Here is a 21,712-nt window from a genome sequence, read left to right on the forward strand (position 1 = left end):
TGCAAAAGATCAGAATTATGGAGAAACCATAACTGGTTCCTCCACCATGATAATGCTCCCTCCCACAATGCCCTTAATAACATAAGAGATTTTGGCAGCCAACAGCATGGTGGTCATCTCACATCCTCCTTACTCACCAGATTTAGCCCTTCGTGACTTCTTTTTGTTTCCAAAAGTGAAACTGAAGCTGAATGGGCAGTGGTTCTAAACTGTTAAGGAGATCCAAGACAAATCACAAGCAGTGCTTGTTGTGCTTCAACAAAAAAATTTCCAGGAAGTATTTGGAGTATGGCAAAAGCAGCAGGGTCGCTACATGAATTCGGAAGGGGACTACTTTGAAGGGTATTGAGTCCAAATTTAAATCGGGTAATTTGTAAAGATTTTATAAGTCTAGTCCAGTTTCTTTTTGATAGCATCTTGTGTGTGTGTGTGTGTGTGTGTAAGTTCCACTAGTGCATCAATTTCAACCATTTTTATTAATTAGTGGTTATTATAAAGTAGAAATGCACTCATTTGGCACAACAAAGTAAAGACAAATCAGATACTGCAAACTGAAATGCAACCAACTGTTATTTGAAACAGCTATTGTATCACTGTGTATTATTTATTATTATTCATATTAATAATTTTCCCCCATTATTTTTGCAACTAGATTTGTGGACAGGAGTAAAAAATCAGAACGATATCGCAATGAATAAATCAAAATAAATTTTAAACATGAAATTTCTTTAATAAGTTAACATTATTTGGCCAACTTCAATTCTGAAATTCTATCATATAAATGATGTAATGAGATTGATAAGCAAGTTGATTTTAACTTGTTTGGATAATAAAATGTGAAGCTTATTTAGATGGTTTGTAACACATGATTCAAATCACATTTATTTTAGTTATCAGACATTTTGCAGTCAGGTGGTTATTATTATTATTATTATGTGACACTTCCAGGGAGTCCAAAGACTCATCCAGGTAGAGTGTGCCAACAGCATCGAACAATTTACCCCTTCCAACTACTAACCACGCTCAAATTTTTCTGCGAGCCATTAGTAGTAGAGGCTCTACCAATCGACCAACCTTTGCTGGCTATTATGGTTTATATGGACTAAGAAAATTAACCATGCTTCTTAACATTTTGTCTCCTATTGCAAATCTCAATTATTTTTGGAAAGCAGCATGGAAATAATTACTTTTATCACTATAACGAATAAATTAAGAACATAAATCTCAAACTGAATGATTTTCAAAAATTTTACCCAATTTTCAACAATTTTCCTGATAAATTGAATCAATTTCTGTACATACCAAATATAGAGATGAAAAACGTGTTGACAGAAATGGCATTTTTATTATTATGCACCAGGTGGTTTGCACAATAATGACATGCAGTGTACATATTTAAAAGTAGTACAGAATTGACAATTATAGTTAATTGATAATTATAGTTCCAAGGTTACAACTCTTTTTCATATGTGGACAGCATTTTTAAAAACTTTGTCTAATTAAAACAAGTAAAAAATTAATACTTTACTAATAACAAGAAAAGCCTTACAGCAGTTCACGAAGTGGAAGGGGGTTGGAAAGTTTCAAAAGGTTGCAAATGTTTATTAATATGTGCAATAAATTTTAAAGAACACAATCTATTTATGCACATATGCTAGTTAGCTGGATATACTCCAATCATCATCTATATAGCCTGGAATGTATCTGTTCCAGAATATTTAGGCCAGGTAGATCTGTAGGTTATAGATACATAAGGATTGTGTGCATGCATACAATTCAACATGAAATGAGCCAACAGTGATTGACAGCCCATTATCATGTTGGCAACAGGATATACATTAAGAAATCCAGTTGACTTTCACTGCAGTAAACTCTTAGGAATCACCTGAATAATTGGTATAGTGGATAATGATCGTTTGCAATAATAATTTTTCGAATTTTACCACAGCATTCTACATATAGTGCCTTGGTTGGGACTCTCTGGTAGTTTGATATAGTGAGCAAGTTTATTACAATGGGGGTTTGCTACAATGAGATTCAGCTAAACTAAAGAAAATTTACTATAGCAAATGATTTCTTTCATTAATCTCTCTCTCTCTGAGTTTTTTTGAGAGTTAACTCTAAAGAGATCTTTTACTATTTTACACATGTTCGCTATGTCCCCTCATAAGTTCAGAGCAGCAAGTGAAGAGAATTATGACTCATTGCCCTTTTCAGCTAGTAATGTATAAAAAAAAAAGGGCTGGAGTCACTTTCTAGAGAAAGTGAATCCTGTGTCATGTGTACATTCAAACACATTCCTCATACACTGTAAATGCTGTTTTCATTGGCTTTGATTTTGATTTATTATTAATAATTCTTATTAAGAAATCAATAGAAGTAATTGCTGAATATTCATCTCTCAATCTGGTATGTATACAGAAATTTATCATCTCGTTTCATCAGTTTTTCTGAAATGTTCTGCTTCAGATATAAAAATAAATAAATACATAAAATTCGCATGCACACACACATTCTAATGATTCAATGCAGAAAGAACCTGCAAGCTTTCTGTTCTGATGTTAACTTTGCCTTTACCATTTAATTCATTCTTCGGGATTTCTGTCATATTTTGAAAAGGTGCTACATTTACAATACCTATTAGAAGTGATAACTCAGCTATTCACAAATGAACAGAATCAATGAAAGCAATTTTTTTGCATGCTTTGAGGCACTCCACATATTTTGAGGATACAATTTAACATGTAACTATTTTGTTACATACTGTGATGATGATGATGCAGATTTACTTAAGTGATTCTGCTGTTCCTTTCTAATTGTATCAAGTTCTTTCAGTGGCTTACATACAGTGGTAGTTGCATGAAGAGATGATGAAAAATAACCCAATCTATTAATCTCGCAATAACATGCATGGTCAATACAATCTGCTTCGTCACATTTCATTTCACTTTCATAATTTCTTTTAACAGAAGTGCCTACTTCTGTAAATGAGTCATCAGAACATGATTCTGTAGAACTACTACTGGAGTCAACAGGAGATAAATGCAAGATTGCATCATTTCCCTCATCTTCTAGTTCATCTTCTTTTCTAATATCACTAAAGCTCATCCTAACCTGGTCTTTGTTAACAGTTGTAGAGCATAACTTTTGCTGCACTGAAACTGAAGGAGGTATATCCAGTTCACTCTTTGATGGATGTGCAGCAACTCTCCTGGCACTATTTTCTCTTCCAGTTAAAGAGAATGTTATGGCAGATGCATTTTTGTTTTTTCTAACAAGTGGTCTTTTACCAGCCAAGAGATGATTCATTACTAAAGGAGACTGGTTTTTGCTTCCCAGATGGCTGGTAAATGCTCCTGAAAATAAAACATTCTAAAATTAAATGATGATAATAACATTAAAATAAATATCTACATAGAAAAGAAATAAAGTATAAAATAATTTGATTGAAACAGTAAGGTTTGTTAAAAAAAAAAAACTTGGTTTCATTATCTAATGATTATTGGGCCAAATTCTTGCAGCTTAAAAAAAAAAAAACTTAATTATAAATTATTATTATTATTATTATGGGCAACTCCAAGGAGTCCATAGACTCATCGAGGGAGGCCCTAACATCATGTCAAGAACAACTATTCGACATTCACACAGTATGTATCATACTTTTCCTTGAACTCATTCACAGTCATGGCACCCACAACAGACTCTGGCAACTTATTCCACTCATTCACCACTCTCCAAGTAAAAAACCTAGCTCTAACACCCTTGCTAACCACACTCTTGCCCAGCTTCCATGTATGGCCCCTGGTCCTCCCACCGCCAGTCCTGTTCTCAAAAATATCTTCTGAATTAATTTTATAGAAACCCTTCAGTAATTTGAATGTCTCAATCATATCACCCCTTTTCTGCCTGTCAACCAATTTCTGCAACCCACAAATCTGCAACCTGTTCATTCCATAGACCTGCTATCATCTTGGTCACTCATCTCTGGATCCTCTCCACCTCCTCTCCATCAAGAAGAAACCCTGGCACCCATATCTAGGCACAGTAGTCTAGATGGGGTCTCATCAAGGCTCTATACAGAGGAACAATAACCTGTTTGTCTTTGTTGTTAAAGTATTTTTCAGCAACCAAGTGATTTGATGAGCTGATTTAGCCACTTTTGAGATATGCCCCTTAAACTTCATCTCCCTATCCACCAACACTCCCAAGTCCCTGGCCTCATCAATCTTTTGGAGTACAGTTCCACCAATGTGGTATATTGCTGCTAATCTTTTCACCCCAAACTGCATAACCTTACATTTTGTCACATTAAATTGACATCCAAGTTACTGAGGCATGGTCTACCCTTCACAAAACTACACTGTTCCCCCCCCACCACACACACACACTATCCCATTTTCATTTATCCAATCCTGTATTTTCCTCTTGACTATTTTCTCCAAGACCTTGACAACAATTCCTGATATGCTGATCGGTCGGTAATTTACAACAGCAGTCTTGGAGCCTCCTTTATGCAGTGGAACTATTTTCCCCTCTTTCCATCCCGTTGGGACTAACCCAGACCTGAGACTCAAATTAAACAAAATGTTCAAAAAATGCTATATCTGGCTAATTCTATTCCTATCAGTACATTATTGTCTGTCAACCATGTCGAATTAAAGCAAACTTTAATAACAATTTATAGATTATAGATGAATTAATTATTTTTATTATTATTGACCATCATCCATTTAATAAAAAAAAAAACCATCATGTAAGGCCTATTTCATCCAAAATACTGCAGTACTGAACATTAAATTTATTAACTGTTTGGGAACTTCCTGCTCTTACTAAATGGATTTCATGAATCACAAATCTGTCACTCTCCATGCAGAACATCCAATCCTTACTCTTTTATTTATTTATAATGGTTTTATACACTTTTCAGCGACAGCCTCTTGTTCTTGTACTCTTCCTTCTCCACCCTAACATGCACCCCAGTCATTTGAAAAATCTTTCTGATATATGGAAAGCATATCTCAATATCTTATGTCACAATCATATCGTTCCTTTCCACCTATTCTCTAGGCTCTGCATAAATCGTCAATGTATCTTAATCTATTTGCATAGCTGATATTTCAGAGTTCTGTGGAATGTCAGGTATAGGACAGATATCATGATCAATTTCTTTCGGTCTATTCAGATTCTCTTGAAGGGCCAGTGCATCAGCATTTTGCCTTTCAGTCTTCCTAACTTAACTTTACAAGTGCTCTGATCAAAACTTAACTTTATTGTCCCTACTCATCAATGCCTTTCTTGCCAGTGCAGTCATCTTTGGCATCTTCACCAAAATATGTCTGCTGAATTTCAACTGTCCCAGGATCCTTTGCCACCTACAGGATCAATCAACCAATATAGCACACAGCCTCTCATTTCTGAATTTCAAAGTGCAAAACTTTGCAATTAGCTATACTGAGTTGGCACCCCCCATTCATCTGCATATTTCATCAGTCTAATCAGGTTCTCCTGAAGTATACTTGGGCATCTTTTATGAAAAATCTGCTAACTAAATCACCTCTTCTCACCGCCCATTAACTATTCATGATATCATTAACATATAAAGAGGAAACATTTCCAATGAAAGAATTGCATAGCTTTGTTGCTGAACCACTTTTCTTTCATATACAACTGTTTGATATCTATTAGATAGTCAATATCCTTTGCATTCCACTAACTAGTTATTCAAATTCATCTGATGCAAATTAAATACTCTTTATATGCAACAATCTGTTAATTGCCATTTCAAAATTCAGAAATACTGCTATACAAATATACTGTGATATACAAAATATACTGTCTACCCTAACCACAGCAATTTCTCTTATATCACACTGCAGAAATGCAAGTATTTGTTCTGGCAAACACTTTTATATGGCATGATCTTACTCTCTTTCCATTTCTTCACAACATTTCTGGGTGCAAGACCCTTCCATAAAACAACCATATCAGAGTGACCATTAATTCCTCAGTATAGTCTCTTATAATAAATTTTATTAAACTCATTGCTATACTAACATATAAATTATTCAATAAACAGTTCTATTATACCTTCTGCACTAGCCACTTTATCACCTCCACCTACCAGTCATTTTGTCATGATCATCATAACTGGTTTGATTTGATTATATTATGGCCAAAGCAATAAGACTATGAGACTGTTTTGGCTTGTATAGTTAGTTTCTTATCCTATTTGACTCCCCTCCCAAGCTATTTTTGTTGATATCTATTTCCTAATCTATATATCATTCATTTGTTCCATATTTTCCTATTTATACTTTGCTAATAATCTCTTCTTTTTTCACAGTTCTTACTTATTTTCCCTGGTCAATATTCCCTTTCAACCTGCTTATTCTTCCTTACTCCATGTAGAAAAATGTGCCACTGTTTTCTTCAGAATTTTCTTCATATCTCCCAAACACTACCGACCTCTTTCTACCTCCAAGTTTCCTTTTCAGAGTATTTCTCCAAGTTGGTCCCTAAGTTTAGCATAATCTCTTTTTCTGTAATGCAACACATCCCTTTTTGAAACATTTTATAACATTGATATAGTTTTAAGCTATATGAGTGTTATGAAAGGATATTCAGTAGCTATAACCTTAAAATAGTTATAAGGAGCAGGCCACATAAATTTCTTTATTATAATAAATCAGGAATAGTTGATCATGCGATGCAAATATTCCATGCTGTTGACTAGAAAAGTATACCATGACTCATAAATCCATATATTGACATTAAATAAGATTTAAGGAAGTTATACCTAATAAAACTAAATATCAATAGGGCTGTCTCAGGAATACAGGTGCCCCCATAGCTTGGTAGGCAAAGTTTTCACCTTTTGAAACTTTTTAATTTGTTTAATTAACTTTAGCAGAGATCCTGTAAATTCACCTTTTATGTGATTTTCATTAAAGGTTCTAATGGAAGTTGTTTTGAACTGTTGATTCACATCAGAGACCAGGAAGAAGCACCGGTAAAAACTGTTTCATTATCAGAGAACCTGAGGTTTAAAAATATGTGCTTTTCAAGTGAAACCTCAACTGGTATATAAATCATAACTATGAAGAAATAAAACTGAAAGGCTTCATGGTGGCATTAAAAACAATTAAAATATGGATTAATAAATAATACATTTTTGCTTATTATTCCTTTTAATACAATTCTGCCCAGAAAAAGAAGTCGGTAACTTACAGCACATTAAGTACTAAGAATAATGGGTTAAATAATCTGGGAATCTAACTCCAGATACCAAACAATTAAGCTATTATAAGCTTTCAATAAGTAGGAGAGTATTCATACATATTCAGTTACTTATGAAACACTTAAGTGTCTCATAAGTAACTGAAAGCTTACAAGAATACAACCTTCAGCATGGGTTGTCTTGATACTGCATTAATTAGAAGACAGGACAAAACCTTCACATCCATACAACAACAACAACAACAAAAAAAAAAAATATCCATCAATATCCAACTGGTCTCAACAAGCACATATAGTTAACTAATGAAAAGTAGCCTATTATTTTTGTAAATTGAATAATGCATTATTAAAGTCTGTCAAATAAAGAAATCAACATAATTCATTTTGGTAACATATAATGCTGATTTTTGGAGCCTGACTGTTGATGTGTAGATTCTTATTTGAATTGTCTCTGATTTGTTTAATAATATTTCTATACCTACACAATTCACAAGTATGTGTAAAAATTAATCAAACTATATTAAGAAAATTTCCTACAGAAAAATAATATTCCAACCTGTTAAGATGAGATGAGCTTGTTTTTGTCTTTCTTTTAGTTTGGCATACTGCTTCTTCAGGGCTGAAATATCTAGTGCCATCCGATCCATGTTAAAGTTAGAAGAGCAGGGAGAGGGCAGGTTCTTAGTTCCATTAGTACCAAATGAGCTAAATAAGAATCCAGGTGATGTAGGAGAAACAGCTGCACTGCTACCTAGAAAAAAATGTAGAAAGAAAAAAATAGTAAAATAGTTAATATTCACCAAAAGCAATACTAACAAAATTGATGAGCCTCTACATAGTCTTGCCATAAATACTGTTACAACTTTTGCACTGGTTCAGTTAGTGGCATTGTACACAGCCATCATTCGTGTGTTTATCAGTAGAGAGAGAGACATCTAGCTGTACAGGTTAACATGTAGCTGTAATAGCACTTCACAAGGTTGGAACACAGCCACCTGATATTTTCAACATGCTATGTGACTGCCAAACAACAGATCGACCATGCAGTGTTAGGATGCAACAGCTTGTGAGGGCTATGAAAGCATGCCTCTGTCATAATCCTGTGAGAACACAGAAAGTCATGTTGCAAGAGATGAATGTTTCAAAGAGAACAAGGTCACGTGTGCTAACTGATGACATAGGGGTGAAGACTATCATCGTTCTACTGGACATTTCCTAATACCATAAATTATGTGACAGAGGGTATAAAATCAAAGTCACTTCTCTGGCGATAGGTAAACACCAGAGAGATATCATCTTCACAGATGAGAAGATTTTCACCTTTGAAGAGTTGTTTAATTGCCAAAACAATTAGTTATATGCCTTGAAAGGTCACACAGCATGTGCCATAGTACCACCAAGGATTCAGAGGAGTCATCATTCCCATGTCAGTGAATGGCTTGGTGTGTGTGTGGGGGGGGGGTGTATACAGAGTCCCTATACAGTATACACTACACTTCTTTTCATCTTTCCTTTGCAATCATTTATTTTTGATTCATCTGCCACTGGAACCTTCCTTCTTACAAGTTCCTCGGGAGGGGGTATCCAAGTGGCATTTATGTGAGAAAGGGGACAAAACCTGTGACAAAGTGTCTCAAGACACTGTGCTGGAACCTGCGGTACAGCCCTTGAACTTGAACAACATCTTGTTTCACAGTAGAGTGTGGGCCTTCCAACAGGACTTAACTCCTGCATACAAAGCGAGAACCACACAACAGTGGTTAGGGTGAATGCACCCAACCACATATCACCATCTGATTGGCCTTTTGGGAGTCACGATCTGAATCTGTTGGACTTCGAATTGTGATGATCGGAGCTTGAGAGAGAGACAGAGTGCCTACAAGAAATGACACCTCAGCATTGCCAGCCTGAAGGTGGATTTGGAGTGAGCAGTGGCAGAGTTTCACACATATACACACATTATATGTGTGTATGAGGGTTTGAAAAGTTTGGTAAAAAAAATAAACACATTTTTTTTTTAAAAAAATTACCTTTATTTCTCAACATAGTCTCCATTGAGATCTACACATTTGGTCCAGCGAGGTTCCAATTTTTTCATTCCATCTAAAAAGTAGGATTTGTCAAATTGTGCAAAATAGTCATTGATGGCCTTGATGACATCCTCATTCAAAGAAAATTTTTTCCCACCGAGTCAAGTCTGGAGAATATGACGGATGTGGAACCAATTTAAACCTCAATTCATGCAATTTTGCCAATTGTGATGTCCGATGTGTGGGAGACGGTGCATTGTTTTGATGAAAGAGCACTTTTTTTTTGGTCAATCTTGGCTGTTTTTTCTTCAGTTCTTCTTTTAAACGGTCCAACAATGACGCATAATAGACTCCTGTTATTGACTTACCCTTTTACAAATAGTCTATCATGATAATTCCTTGAGAATCCCAAAAAACAATGGCCATCGTTTTGTCAGCTGGAAAAATGGTCTTCGCTTTTTTCGGTGCTCTCTCACCAAGCATTGTCCACTGTTTTGACTCTGCTTGGACTCAGGTGTGTAGTGGTGGACCTAAGTTTTGTCTACAGTCACGAATTGATGCAAAAAATCCTGCGAAATGCAACTAAACATCACCAAACACTGCGTTGAAATGTCTTTTCACATGCGGTTTTAAACGACAGTCAACAAATGCGGCACCCATCGCGCACACATCTTTTTCATGCAGGATATTATACGCCCATTCAGTTGAGATGCCTACAATCTCACGCACTTTCACTCAGTGGTCTTCCATAATGATACCATGGATTTTGTCAATCATTTCCTTCATAGTGATCTCTGTCGAACGTCCAGAATGCACTTCATCTTCGATGGACTTAAAAACACATTTAAACTCATTTATCCAAAAATAAATAGCCTTTAATGCTGGTGCAGAGTCCCCCATGTACTGCATCTAACTCAGCTTTGATCTGCATGGCTGTCCACTTTTTCAAATAAAAGTGTTTTATCACTGCATGAAACTTGTTTTTCTCCATTTTTATGAAAAATGCGAACACGGACATTTTAAATGTTTGCCAAATGAAAACTATGCGTCGCACATGGCTAAAATTTTGCCAGGGGTCATGAAAAAGATGATACGTGCTGACAGTGGTATGAACTGTGTATTGGAAATTTACCAAACGTTTCAAACAACCCTCATATGTGTGAATGTTTATGTGATGTTTAAGTTGTAATAGTATTTATGGCTAGAATAGGTATATAAGCAATATAAAATAGCTAACTTATATTTTTCAGTTGCTGATGTTATTTAAAATTCATGTAGAAGCAGCTAAGGCTATAAGGGGGAGAGAAAGGGTAAGTATATAGACACCCTGTCCCCTCTGTTAGCAGATGATCAGCTAATCCATCTTCAGCTGAAAATTCTTCCTCATAGTTTCTCATATCATAGTAAAGAAACTTGTCCTTATAATTATATGGAATACTTTTTCTTCTGACCACACTAAAGAGGTGCTAAAATGAACAAACCTTTGTGAGAACTAGAGACAGATATCTGCTCAGTTACTGATGTCAATATTGCTTAATTGCATTTAATCAAACTAAACTGAGTCCTCTTATTTAAAGTTATTTGTCCACTCCTGTTCACAAAATCATCATAAAATATGGTAACCTTACTTTCTCTCCCATTTCACCACTTTCTTCTTACTCTTCTATGACATACCACTTGATAGATACTTTTTAAATGTTGATTTTACATCAATTACCTTACTATCCCACACCGTTTCCAATTCAAGCTTCATTCACAATCCCAATTCAAAAGTTTCAATTCAAGCTCCATATACATGTTGCTATTCTAAAGGAAATTCACCACAGCAAACTATTCCTGCAGTCCACATGAGTTTGCAATAGTAAGAGTCTGCTGTATGTGGAACCACAGAGCAAATAATTATGAAAAACTTAGGAGACAGCTAGGGAAGCACCATAGTATAAGAAACTGCAAGGGAAGGATATTAGCAGTTAATGAGAATTGGACAAGGGGTATTTTAGTGAAGCATTATCAGACTGCACATCTACAGGCAGGAGGAATTAAATGGATGCAAAGACCATTAAGCAGGAGCAAAAAATGTTGTGGAGAGAATATGCAGGAAAAGATTATCACAATTCATGAGCAGTACAAAGCATATGCAAGATGGGTTACTAGCATGATAAGGAAGATAAACAATAAGATTATGAGACGAAATCAGCCAAGCAGGTGAAATAAAATCCCCCCCCCCCCAAAAAAAAGAATTCTTTACCATATAGGTGCATAAAAGAAGAATGAAGATGGTAGGATAACTTTAATAAAGCTGATAGTAAGGGAAATGACAGAAGCAGAAGGAACAGATGAATTACTGAGTGATCACTTTAGTGTGTGTGTTGTGTGTGTGGGCGGATAGATCATCCAAGTGGAGACACTGCAGTAACTACTGATGAGAACAAAGGGTGAGGAACTGAAGATATATAGGATATTACAAAATCTCAATGTGAATACTTTCGCGAGAATTGATGAGATATTGGCCTGTATTATGAGGCAGCACAAGAAAAATAGCAGTCTCTCTGATGAGGCTGTTTAAGTCTCAGCTCAGGCAGGTTCCCATGGGAGTGGAAGGAGGATAAAACATTCAATAATAAAGGAAGCTCCAAGATACATAGAAACTTATTAATACATATAAACATATATAGAACTCATACGTCTCAATCAAATCATCCCTCCCATCTCCTTCACCTCCTATCCATCAAGCTCCAGAGACCACATTCTCTCAACCTATCCTCATACTCAATATTCCAGAGTCCTGAGACAGTCTTATTTATTCATCTCTGCACTCCTTCCAATGTTTTCTTATCACCAATATGGCTGGGAGACCAGATCTGTACACAGAAATCCAAATGCACTAATTATAGGTCCAATTAGTGCCTTATACAGTAGAACTATTGTCTTCCTATCATTATATGCCAGCATTCTTCACATTACAGAAGCAGTTTTCTGGGTAACCCTTACTAGGTAATCCAGAAGCAAAGAGTCTCCATTAAGGAAACCTCATAATGATATTATTTATGGAAGTTACGGCATATACCATCTATTAACTAGAATAACTTTAGAATTTAGAAGCAGGCACCACATAAAGGTAGGTATGAATAAAGTTGAATGACAAAGGCAAATCTAAAGTCCTAAACAGTGCCCCTAGTGGTCTGGGATGGGTGTTCTTGGCTGTTGGGCTGAAGTTCTAAGGGCAAGCACTTCCCAGATTTGGGACAGTTTCTTAATACCAAGGCAGATTTTAGGAAGTCTTCCATATTTAAATTTGTTCTTGTGGAGTAAGGTGGCCTTTTTCCATGGTATCTTATGTTGGGTTTCCAAGGCATGACAGCAAACCCTGAGTGGCTGGCTGTAGCGGTGGAATCAGATGAAATGGTAAACCTCATCCATCTTCTTTGGCCAAACCACATAACTTTACAATTAGCAACATTGAAACGACATCCCTATTCTTCAGCCCAAAGCACCAAACTATTCAAATTTTCCTGTAACAATAACATCAGAATTCCTGACACTGCTCTTCCTAATTTATAATCATCAGTAAACAACTGAATATCTCCTTTGACATCCTTTGACTTCAGGACACTGCACATCATACACATTGTTGGCTCCTATCAGTCAACTGTCCTTATAAGCAAGGTACCAAATGACTATCCATCCCTATGCTGCTTTATTTCAACAGTAGTTTATCATGAAGTACTTGATCAAATGCTTTAGCAAATTCCAGATAAAAATCATAGTATAAGCATCTTCCTCTGTCCAATGCACTAGTCACTCTATTATAAAATGCAACCAAGTTACTAAAGATTTCCATTCTCATCAATCCAGGTTTGTATTATGTCTCTAACCAGTCTCTCTCTCTCTAACACTTTCACCACTACACTTGATATACACACTGGCCTATAGTTTGACACTATATTGACCCAGATTTTCCCTGTTGCCAAACTTCTGATGAACAACCAAGTCAAGGCACTGTCATCTCTTTCTCACATTCTTCTTCTTTTCTTCAAGGATTATGCATTTGCCTGTTCTGGCTTCACTGGTTTTATGGCATAAAATACATAAACTAAAGGAAATGCTAAATTGATGAAGTAAGATTATTAGATAATGATAATATTATTAATACTAAGTAAAGTGATGATAAGGCAATGTAATCCCACTGACTTCAAGTTCTGGAGTTAGCTTTTTGAATAAGGTAGTATTAACATAACCTATTTGTTTTTTGTGTGTAGTCAAAATGTTGGCGTTTGTTATTGTGGTTTTTATGCTTTATATGGTATGGATGTCATGCTCTGATGTACAAATTGTGTTGATACAACTTCAACAGTTCATGTTTTAGTGTTCTATAACTGCATGGAATGTTTTAGATTGTTTGGAAGTTTCTGTTAAGTAGTGTGGGTATGAGATGCTCTCTCATAACTGCACCATACGAGTTGTAGAGGGTTGTTATCTGTCATGTTATGAGATACATGTTTCTGTTGTTGTGCTATTGAAATGATTTCTTTAATATAGTGATTTAAATTTTTTTAGTCTCATGAGTGTGTGTTTTGCCATAAGGAATTCAGTTACTGACACGTGGATTAAGCCTCCAAAGCACCGTTGAACCAATTCTCCAGTGTATATTTTTGAAATTTGATAGGCGACTCTTTGCTGTATTTTGTCACTGGTCTGTCTTCTTCTGTCTCTCTTTCCCTTTGGTCTATATCTATCCACCTCTTTTGATAGCCAATAATCTTTCCATCCTAGATATCATTGAAATTTGATATTCTTTCCATTTTCCAAAGATGTTCTTTCCATTTCTCTCTATATTCCTTGATCTTTTCATTTATGTTAGAAATATCTAGTTTGAAATTCGGCCTGAAATGCTAAAAGCCTTAAATCGACATGGTGTTCTCTGGCTGACTCAAGTGTGTCAGGCTGCTTGGATATCTGGACAAGCACCAAAGCAGTGGCAGACAGGCATAATAACACCAGTCTTCAAGAAGGGAGACCAAAGAGATTGCAGCAACTATCATGGCATCTCTCTGCTAAGCCTGCTGGAGAAAGTATATGCTAGGTGCTTAGAAAGAAGGTGCAGGAGCATAGTTGAGTCAAAGTTCCAAGAAGAACAATGTGGCTTTCATCCTGGTAGAAGCACAACTGACTAAATCTTCACTTTAAGGCAAGTCTTTGAGAAATCTTGGGAATATGCCAAAAATGTCTACACATGTTTTGTGGACTTGGAGAAGGCATATAACTGGGTTCCTCAGGATAAGCTTTGGAAAGTAGTGTATGGAGTAGATGGCCAACTATTAGCTGCCATCAAGTCCCTGTATGAATGCCTGGAGTTTTCTGTCGGCGTAAACAGCACAAAGCCTGAACTTTTCACAGTCTCTGTTGGTCTCTGCCAAGGGTGTGTTCTGTCACCCCCTCCTTTTCATAATGTTTATAGACTGAATTGATAGGCACAGCCCAAGCAGTGAGTGTGTCAGAATTGGAAGATATAGCATTGGACGCCTACTTTTTGCAGATGACTTAGTTCTGCTTAGCTCTTCCACAGATGACTTCCAGAGGACTCTGAATAGGTTTGTAGCTGTTTGTGCAGAAGCCAGGATGAAAATCAGTGTGGCCAAAATGAAAACATTTGTGGTCTCGAGACAACCATTCCAGTGCACTCTACATGTGAGTAGAGTCCCACTGAGGCAAGTGGAGAAGTTTAAATACCTTGGCGCCATATTCACGAGTGATGGAAAGTGGGATGTAGAGCTAGATACTCAAATAGGCTCAGCAAGCAAAATATTGCGGGAGCTTGGCCGTTCAGTGGTATTGAAGCAGGAGTTAAACCAGAAGGCAAAGCTGGATGTCTTCAATAGTTTGTCCCCATCCTCACTTATGGTCATAAGAGCTGGGTAATGACCGAAAGAATGCAGACATGAATCCAAGCGGCTGAAATGAGGTTCCTTTAAGGGGTTGCAGGGCTGACAAGACTCGGCAGAGTCAGAAACTCTGCAATTTGGAAACCCTCAACCACTGCTTCTCCGTGTTGAGAGATCGCAGTTATGTTGGTACAGGCACCTGGTCAGAATGCCACAAGAGAGGCTCCCAAGCAGGCCCACTTTGCCCAGCCAGAGGGTGGGAGGCCAAGGACTCGCTGGATAGATTATATCCAAAATCTTGGGCGGACATGTCTGGGAGTCCCACAGAACACCTGAGCTTGGTGGTGGAGGATCGTGACCATTGGAAGTCCCTCTTGCAGTTACTACCCCCCACAACCCAATTAGGAAAGGTGGGCCTTGACGATGGATGGATGGATATCTAGTTTTTTTCTGATGTCTTCATTCTTATATGGTCCAATTTTGTGCATCCTTTAATTGTTCTTAAAAATATCATCTCTGCACAGCTTGTATTTTACTTTCATCCTTCTCTTTAGCTGTCTATGTTTCTGAACAATATAACAGTGATCATTACTTTATAAAATTTTAGCTGAGTTTCTCGTCTTGATTTTTTATTCAGTATAAAAATTAATTGTTCCACAGATTTTCTGAAATTTCTTTATTTTTTAATCTATATCTTTATCTTTTAGATATATTATTATACAGCCTAAATTATTATTTCTTTCTTCGTTGTTTAATTACCTTAATATTTTGTAGGTATTCTTAATATTCATACATAGAAGATAAGAATATTAAGAATACCTATATATATTGTCTTCCATGTATGTCGTGATCTAGATTCCTCTACTTTGAAATCCAAAGTCTGGCTTAGATACGTCGACAATGTTTTTGCAATCTGGTCCCATAGTTGCCAGACATTAGATACTTTCTTTGGCCATCCACCTAAACAAACAACACAAACAAAGTCTAGATACACTTGTCACATGTCTTCCTTCTGGCAGTCTTTCATTCACTGTTTACCAAAAGCTACACATATTGGCCAATACATACACATGAACACCTACCACCAGCCAACACAAAAACTAGGTGTCATTAACATACTAAACAACAGGACTTTGAAGATTTGCTTCAATAAACAAGCACTTAAAGATGAATTAAAAGTTATGAGCAATACCTTCCTGAAAAATGGCTACAGGCAAAAAATTCTTCACAAGACCTCAATTAAAAACAAAAATAAACGAGATTACAATAAAACTGTAACCATTCCATACATTAAAGGGATATTGAATAAAAATAAACAGAATACTACAGAAACACAACCTTAATATCACCTTTAAACCTCCTGCAAAATTAAAGAACTTACTCAACTTATCCAAGGATTCACTTCCTCTGCTGGCCCACCCTGGAGTATACCGTATTCATCGCACCTGTAATTTGCCCTATATAGGTGAAACAGTATGCACAATTCTGATCCAAAAAAAGGAACATAAATGGCACATTAAATTTAATAACTATTGTAAATCCGGTCTTTCTGATCATGCCCTGAACACTCTACATAGAATTGATTGAAAAAGCATCTGTTGTTTACATCACACCAAAACATGGTATGAACTTAAAATTAAGGAGGCCTGTGAAATTTTTATCAACAACCTTAATTTTAACAATAATCATGGTCTAAAAATCCCAAGAATATGGAAGGCACATATTCTACCCACATAACCTTTTTTTGTCTGAGTTAATTATAAATAGGACTGAAAGCACAAATAAATAATTAAACATACATTTAATCAATCCTGTATTTTGTCATCATCAGGGAAACAATATTAAAACTGTAAACACACAAACATGCACAAAACAATAAGTGGAAAAGATTAGACTGAAAGCCTATGGGGGTGAGAGGCTCTATGAGCACTGTTTGCTAGCCAAACATCTCTTCCTCCTTTTGAAAATCAGGTGACCAAATCATTACACAGCAATCTATATGTGGTCTGATCAAAGCCTTAGGATGCAATGGAATGATAACATCCTTACTACTATGTCACTGTTGTCCAAATCATTTGCCATATTCTGTTCTGCTACCATCACAATTTTAGCAAAATATCCCCAAAATTTCAGCTCCCTATCCACCACCATCCCTAAAATCTTTCATCTCCTACACATCCTCTTTAATGGTAGCTCTTGTTAGGAATTCCTTCTTTTACTGTTGTTTTTCATATTTTAATCATTTTAACTATATATATATATATACACAAACATACAGAGATACATATACAGCTGTTGCTGATAATAAAAAAATTATAAATACTGTGAAATAATAAAAAAATATACAAACTACATCCCTGTCTTATATCATCATCATCATTATTATTATTTAGGCCTCCTAGGAGTCAAACTCATCATGGGAGGTTCCTTCCTAGGAAAGACTCATCGAGGGACCTCCCACGATGAGTCTATCAAGACTCATCGTGGGAGGTCCCTCCTAGGAAACACAAAGCTTATCATACCACTCCTTAAACTCATTGCCCATTCTCGCTCTCACCACTCTATCAGGTAATGTATTCCGCAGTTCAACCACCCTCCATGCAAAGAAACCACTCCTCACCCTCTTGCTCACAGTTTCCTTTTGTAACTTCCAGGGATGGCCCCTTGTCATCACTCCTTCCCCGCTGTTCAAGCGAAAGAACCCCCAGTGTCAATCCTGTAACCACCTCTCAACAGTTTAAAAGTCTCAATCATATCGCCTGTCCTTCTTCTATCCACCAAACTCTGCAGTCCACATTCCCTCAGCTGCTCCTAATAACTGATATTGTACAGTCCTGAAACCATCTTTGTTATCCACCTTTGTACCCTTTCCACAGTTAATTTATCCCCTTCCAATCCTGGGGACTGAATCTGAGAACAATAGTCTAAGTGTGGTCTGATCAGGGTCTTATACAACGGAATGATAACTCTTTTATCACTGCAGGTTAGTGTCCTTCTCATTATTGCAGTAATCCTCTGTGTTAACTTCACCACTTTTGCAATATGTCTCCTGAATTTCAGGTTTCTATCAATCAACAACCCCAGATCTCTTGTCTCCCTTACTTCATCCAGTATAGCTCCTCCAATAAAGTATGCAGCATCCCATCGATGTGTCCCAAACCTCAAGACCTTACACTTTGCTGCATTAAACTGACACCCCCATTCATTTGCCCATCTGTCTAGCTTACTCAAATCCTCTTGCAGGACTACCACATCTGCACCATTACTAATAACCCTTCCCAGCTTCACATCATCCGCAAACAACTGAATATCCCCCTGCAATCCACTGACAATGTCATTGATATAAAGGTTAAACAATATAGGTCGCAGTACTGAGCCCTGTGGGACCCCACTTGTAACCCTCTGCCTCCTTGAAACTGCCCCACCATACACAACTTTCTGATACTTATCAGACAGCCAATCCTGAATCCCGTTGACCAACCTGACATCCAAACCTATGTGCTGCAACTTAAATATCAGCTTATCATGTGGCACCCTGTCATATGCCTTTGCTAAATCCAAGAAAATGACTGTATATGTCTTTCCCTCATCTACTGCTCTTGTAACTTTATTAAAAAGGCTAGCAAATTACTAAAACAAGAGTGCCCCTTCACAAATCCAAGTTGACTCTCGCAGATAACATTATCCTCATCTGTCCAATATTGTATACAGTCCCTAACTAATTTCTCCAAGATCTTAACAACTACTGATGACACACAAACTGGCCTATAATTAGACACTTCCAATCTGCTACCACCCTTATTCAATGGCAGTATCTTACCTTCCTTCCATTCCCTAGGCACCTTTCATTGAAAAGCCAGGTCAAACAAGCTGTCAGTTCTTTAGTACATTCTCACAAAACTTGTGGTGAAATACCACCTAATGCCACAGCTTTACTGACATCCAGAGTACTCAGTATTTGGAACATGCTCTCCTACTGCACCTCTAAACCTCGAACCTGTCCTATTCCTCTAGTATTCAAATTTACTCCTCTAGGATGAAATACACCAATAAAGTGTTCATTGAACAATTCCACTATGTCCTCTGCATCAGTCACTCTATTCCCATTTTTATTCCATAATCATTTCTCCTCCTACTGGCCACATAGCTAAAAAATTCCCTAGGATTTTCTTTGGATCTTAGGACCAATCTCTTCTGATATTCCAGTTTCGCCTTCCTCACCATACTAGTCACTCTACTGGCCTGTGTCTTATATTCTTCATGCATCTGCTCTTCACCTGTCTCTTTATATCTCCTCCATAGCCTCTTTTTCACATGCAGTTTCTGTTTAATATTATTTGTCATCCACTTTACACCAAATTGTGTCCTCTTCTTCACTCGTAGATACAGCTTACTATTGCTGCTAGCAAATATTCCTTCACAATTTCCCAAGCACTAATGATATCCCATCCTTCCAATTCCTCCCTCCATAAAACTTCCCCAAGTTGACGTCTTTGATATTATAATCACCTGCCTTATAATTCCCCGTACATTCCCTTTTCTTTGATACTCCTGCATGTCTATTCATCTTCCAAGTCAAAACCATATGGTCACTCTCTCCAACTGGTGGGAGAGATGTCATCTCAGTTATTATCAACTCTTTTGATGCTATGACCAAATCCAAAAAATCTTGAACCTCTTGTTCCCTCTATTACGTGTTGCCCAATATATTTGTCCCTCAAGAATTCTAGAAATTCCATTTCCTTATTGCTACATGCATCTTCCTCTCCCCAATTTATACTGCTGTAGTTAAAATCTCCCATAACAATAATTCTTCTTGCACTTGCCAAGCTCAGCTGTCTACACATCTCCTGGTCCCCACCCTCTATGCTCCTTGGTTTGTAGCAACCCCCAAAATCAGTTTCTGTTTCTTCTGTTAAATTAAATTATTTATAACTTTATATCTTTATGTAAACTTTTAACTAAATGTATACGTATCACTTGCACTAAATTTGATATTCTGGTTGTTTCATATATGCTATAATTTTTCTTTGTATATTATATATTAAGAAAAGCTTTTCATAATCTACAAATGTCAAATGTGCCTCCAAATTAAATTTTCTTCTTTTTTCAGTAATTTGTTTTAACACAAATATTATCTATACATGATCATGCTTATCTGAAAACCTCTGTTGTTCTGATAGTAAAATGTTTGCTCTATTTCTAACTTTTATTCAGAATTTTCCTACATATATTTTGTAACTTGTATTTAAAAAACCCTATTCCTCAATGGTTCCCACAGTCATTCCTATCTCTTTTCTTAAATATAAGAAATTTAAGAAAAGAGAGAGATCTCTTCTTTGTAATCTTTTGATGGAAATATTATCATTATACAGAAACCTCCATGGAGTCTTCTGATGCTGCATTAGGAGATCTGAACAATTATTGTAGGGGTCCGAAGCACAGTACGAACAATTATTCAGGTATTCATTATAAGGTTGAATGTAATAAAAACAGCACAAATAAATAATTAAATACACATTTAATCAACCCTATATTTCATCTCAGTCACTGAGACATCATCAGGGAAACAATATTAACATTTGAAAAACACACAAAAATACACAAAACAATAAGTAAAAAAGATTAGATAAAGCCTCAAGTCCTATGAGGAACATCCTTTATGGGCCTGAGAATTAAAGTTTTCCAAATCTTGGGAAGTTTAATACAACCATATTTATTAAGATTATGTTCGATTTTTTTAAATCTACTGCTGATTCTAAAAAAAAGTATTTGTATTTGTTGTGGTGAAGCACTTTTCTTCCATTTGATTCTGTGCAAGGTATCCAAGGCACGGTTAGCTAAATCTGACTGAATACTTATGGGGTGGCAGAGATGTTTACAAATCTTCCAGTTTGACCATCATATGATAAGTTGCAAGAACAAGGAACCTTATAAACACCTGGAATAGAGAGAGGAAGTAGAGGATCCTTGGTAGAGCAAATGAGGGCAGCATCAGATGAGGTTGGAATGAAGTGCAGAGATTGTACTTTTTTTAAAGTTCTAGCTATTTTTTCGGAAGTGTCCCAAATATATGGAACAATGATGACATTACTATATATATCCTTTATCTGAAGGGCACCTTGAAAAAATAGCTAGAACACTAAAAATGCACAATCTCTGTACTGCATTCAAATGTCATCTGAAGCTGGTTGCACTCATCTGCTCACCCAAGGATCTTCTACCTCTTCTCTCTGTTCACTGTGTTTATATGGTTCCTCATTCTTGCAACTTAACATATTATTTTATTATTATTATATGGGCACTTCCATGGAGTCCAAAGACTCATCACAGGGGTCCCAAACTATCCATATAATCTATCATACCTCTCCTTGAACCCATTAACAGGCAAAGGGCTCACAACTGACTCTTGCAACCCATTCCATTCATTCACAACTTTCCAAGCAAAAAAATCTAGTCCTCACACCCCTACTAACCACACCTTTACTCAACTTCCAGGAATGAGCTCTTATTCAGCTAAGTGCTGAAACATTTCCCTTGCATCAATCCCATAAAACCCTTTAA

At 36.5% G+C, this 21,712-nt stretch overlaps 1 protein-coding gene across 1 annotated transcript in view; it reads right to left on the reverse strand.

Moving 5' to 3' along the window:
• Positions 1-1,325: 1,325 nt before the first annotated feature.
• LOC150095406 (TBC1 domain family member 30) overlaps positions 1,326-21,712 on the reverse strand; it is a 366,057-nt gene continuing 345,670 nt past the window's right edge. Inside the window, exons 9-10 of the mRNA XM_090410388.1 lie at positions 7,793-7,987; positions 1,326-3,356 (exon numbers count right to left, since the gene is read on the reverse strand). Coding sequence (XP_090266514.1) covers positions 2,749-3,356; positions 7,793-7,987 — 803 coding nt within the window. The 3' untranslated portion in view covers positions 1,326-2,748. The remainder of the gene's footprint in view (positions 3,357-7,792; positions 7,988-21,712) is intronic.

This window comes from Typopeltis vanoorti, chromosome 20 (genome assembly GCF_054136105.1).
Source record: "Typopeltis vanoorti isolate ZY-2024b chromosome 20, IOZ_Tvanoo_1.0, whole genome shotgun sequence".
In the NCBI taxonomy this organism is placed as follows: Eukaryota; Metazoa; Arthropoda; class Arachnida; order Uropygi; family Thelyphonidae; genus Typopeltis; species Typopeltis vanoorti.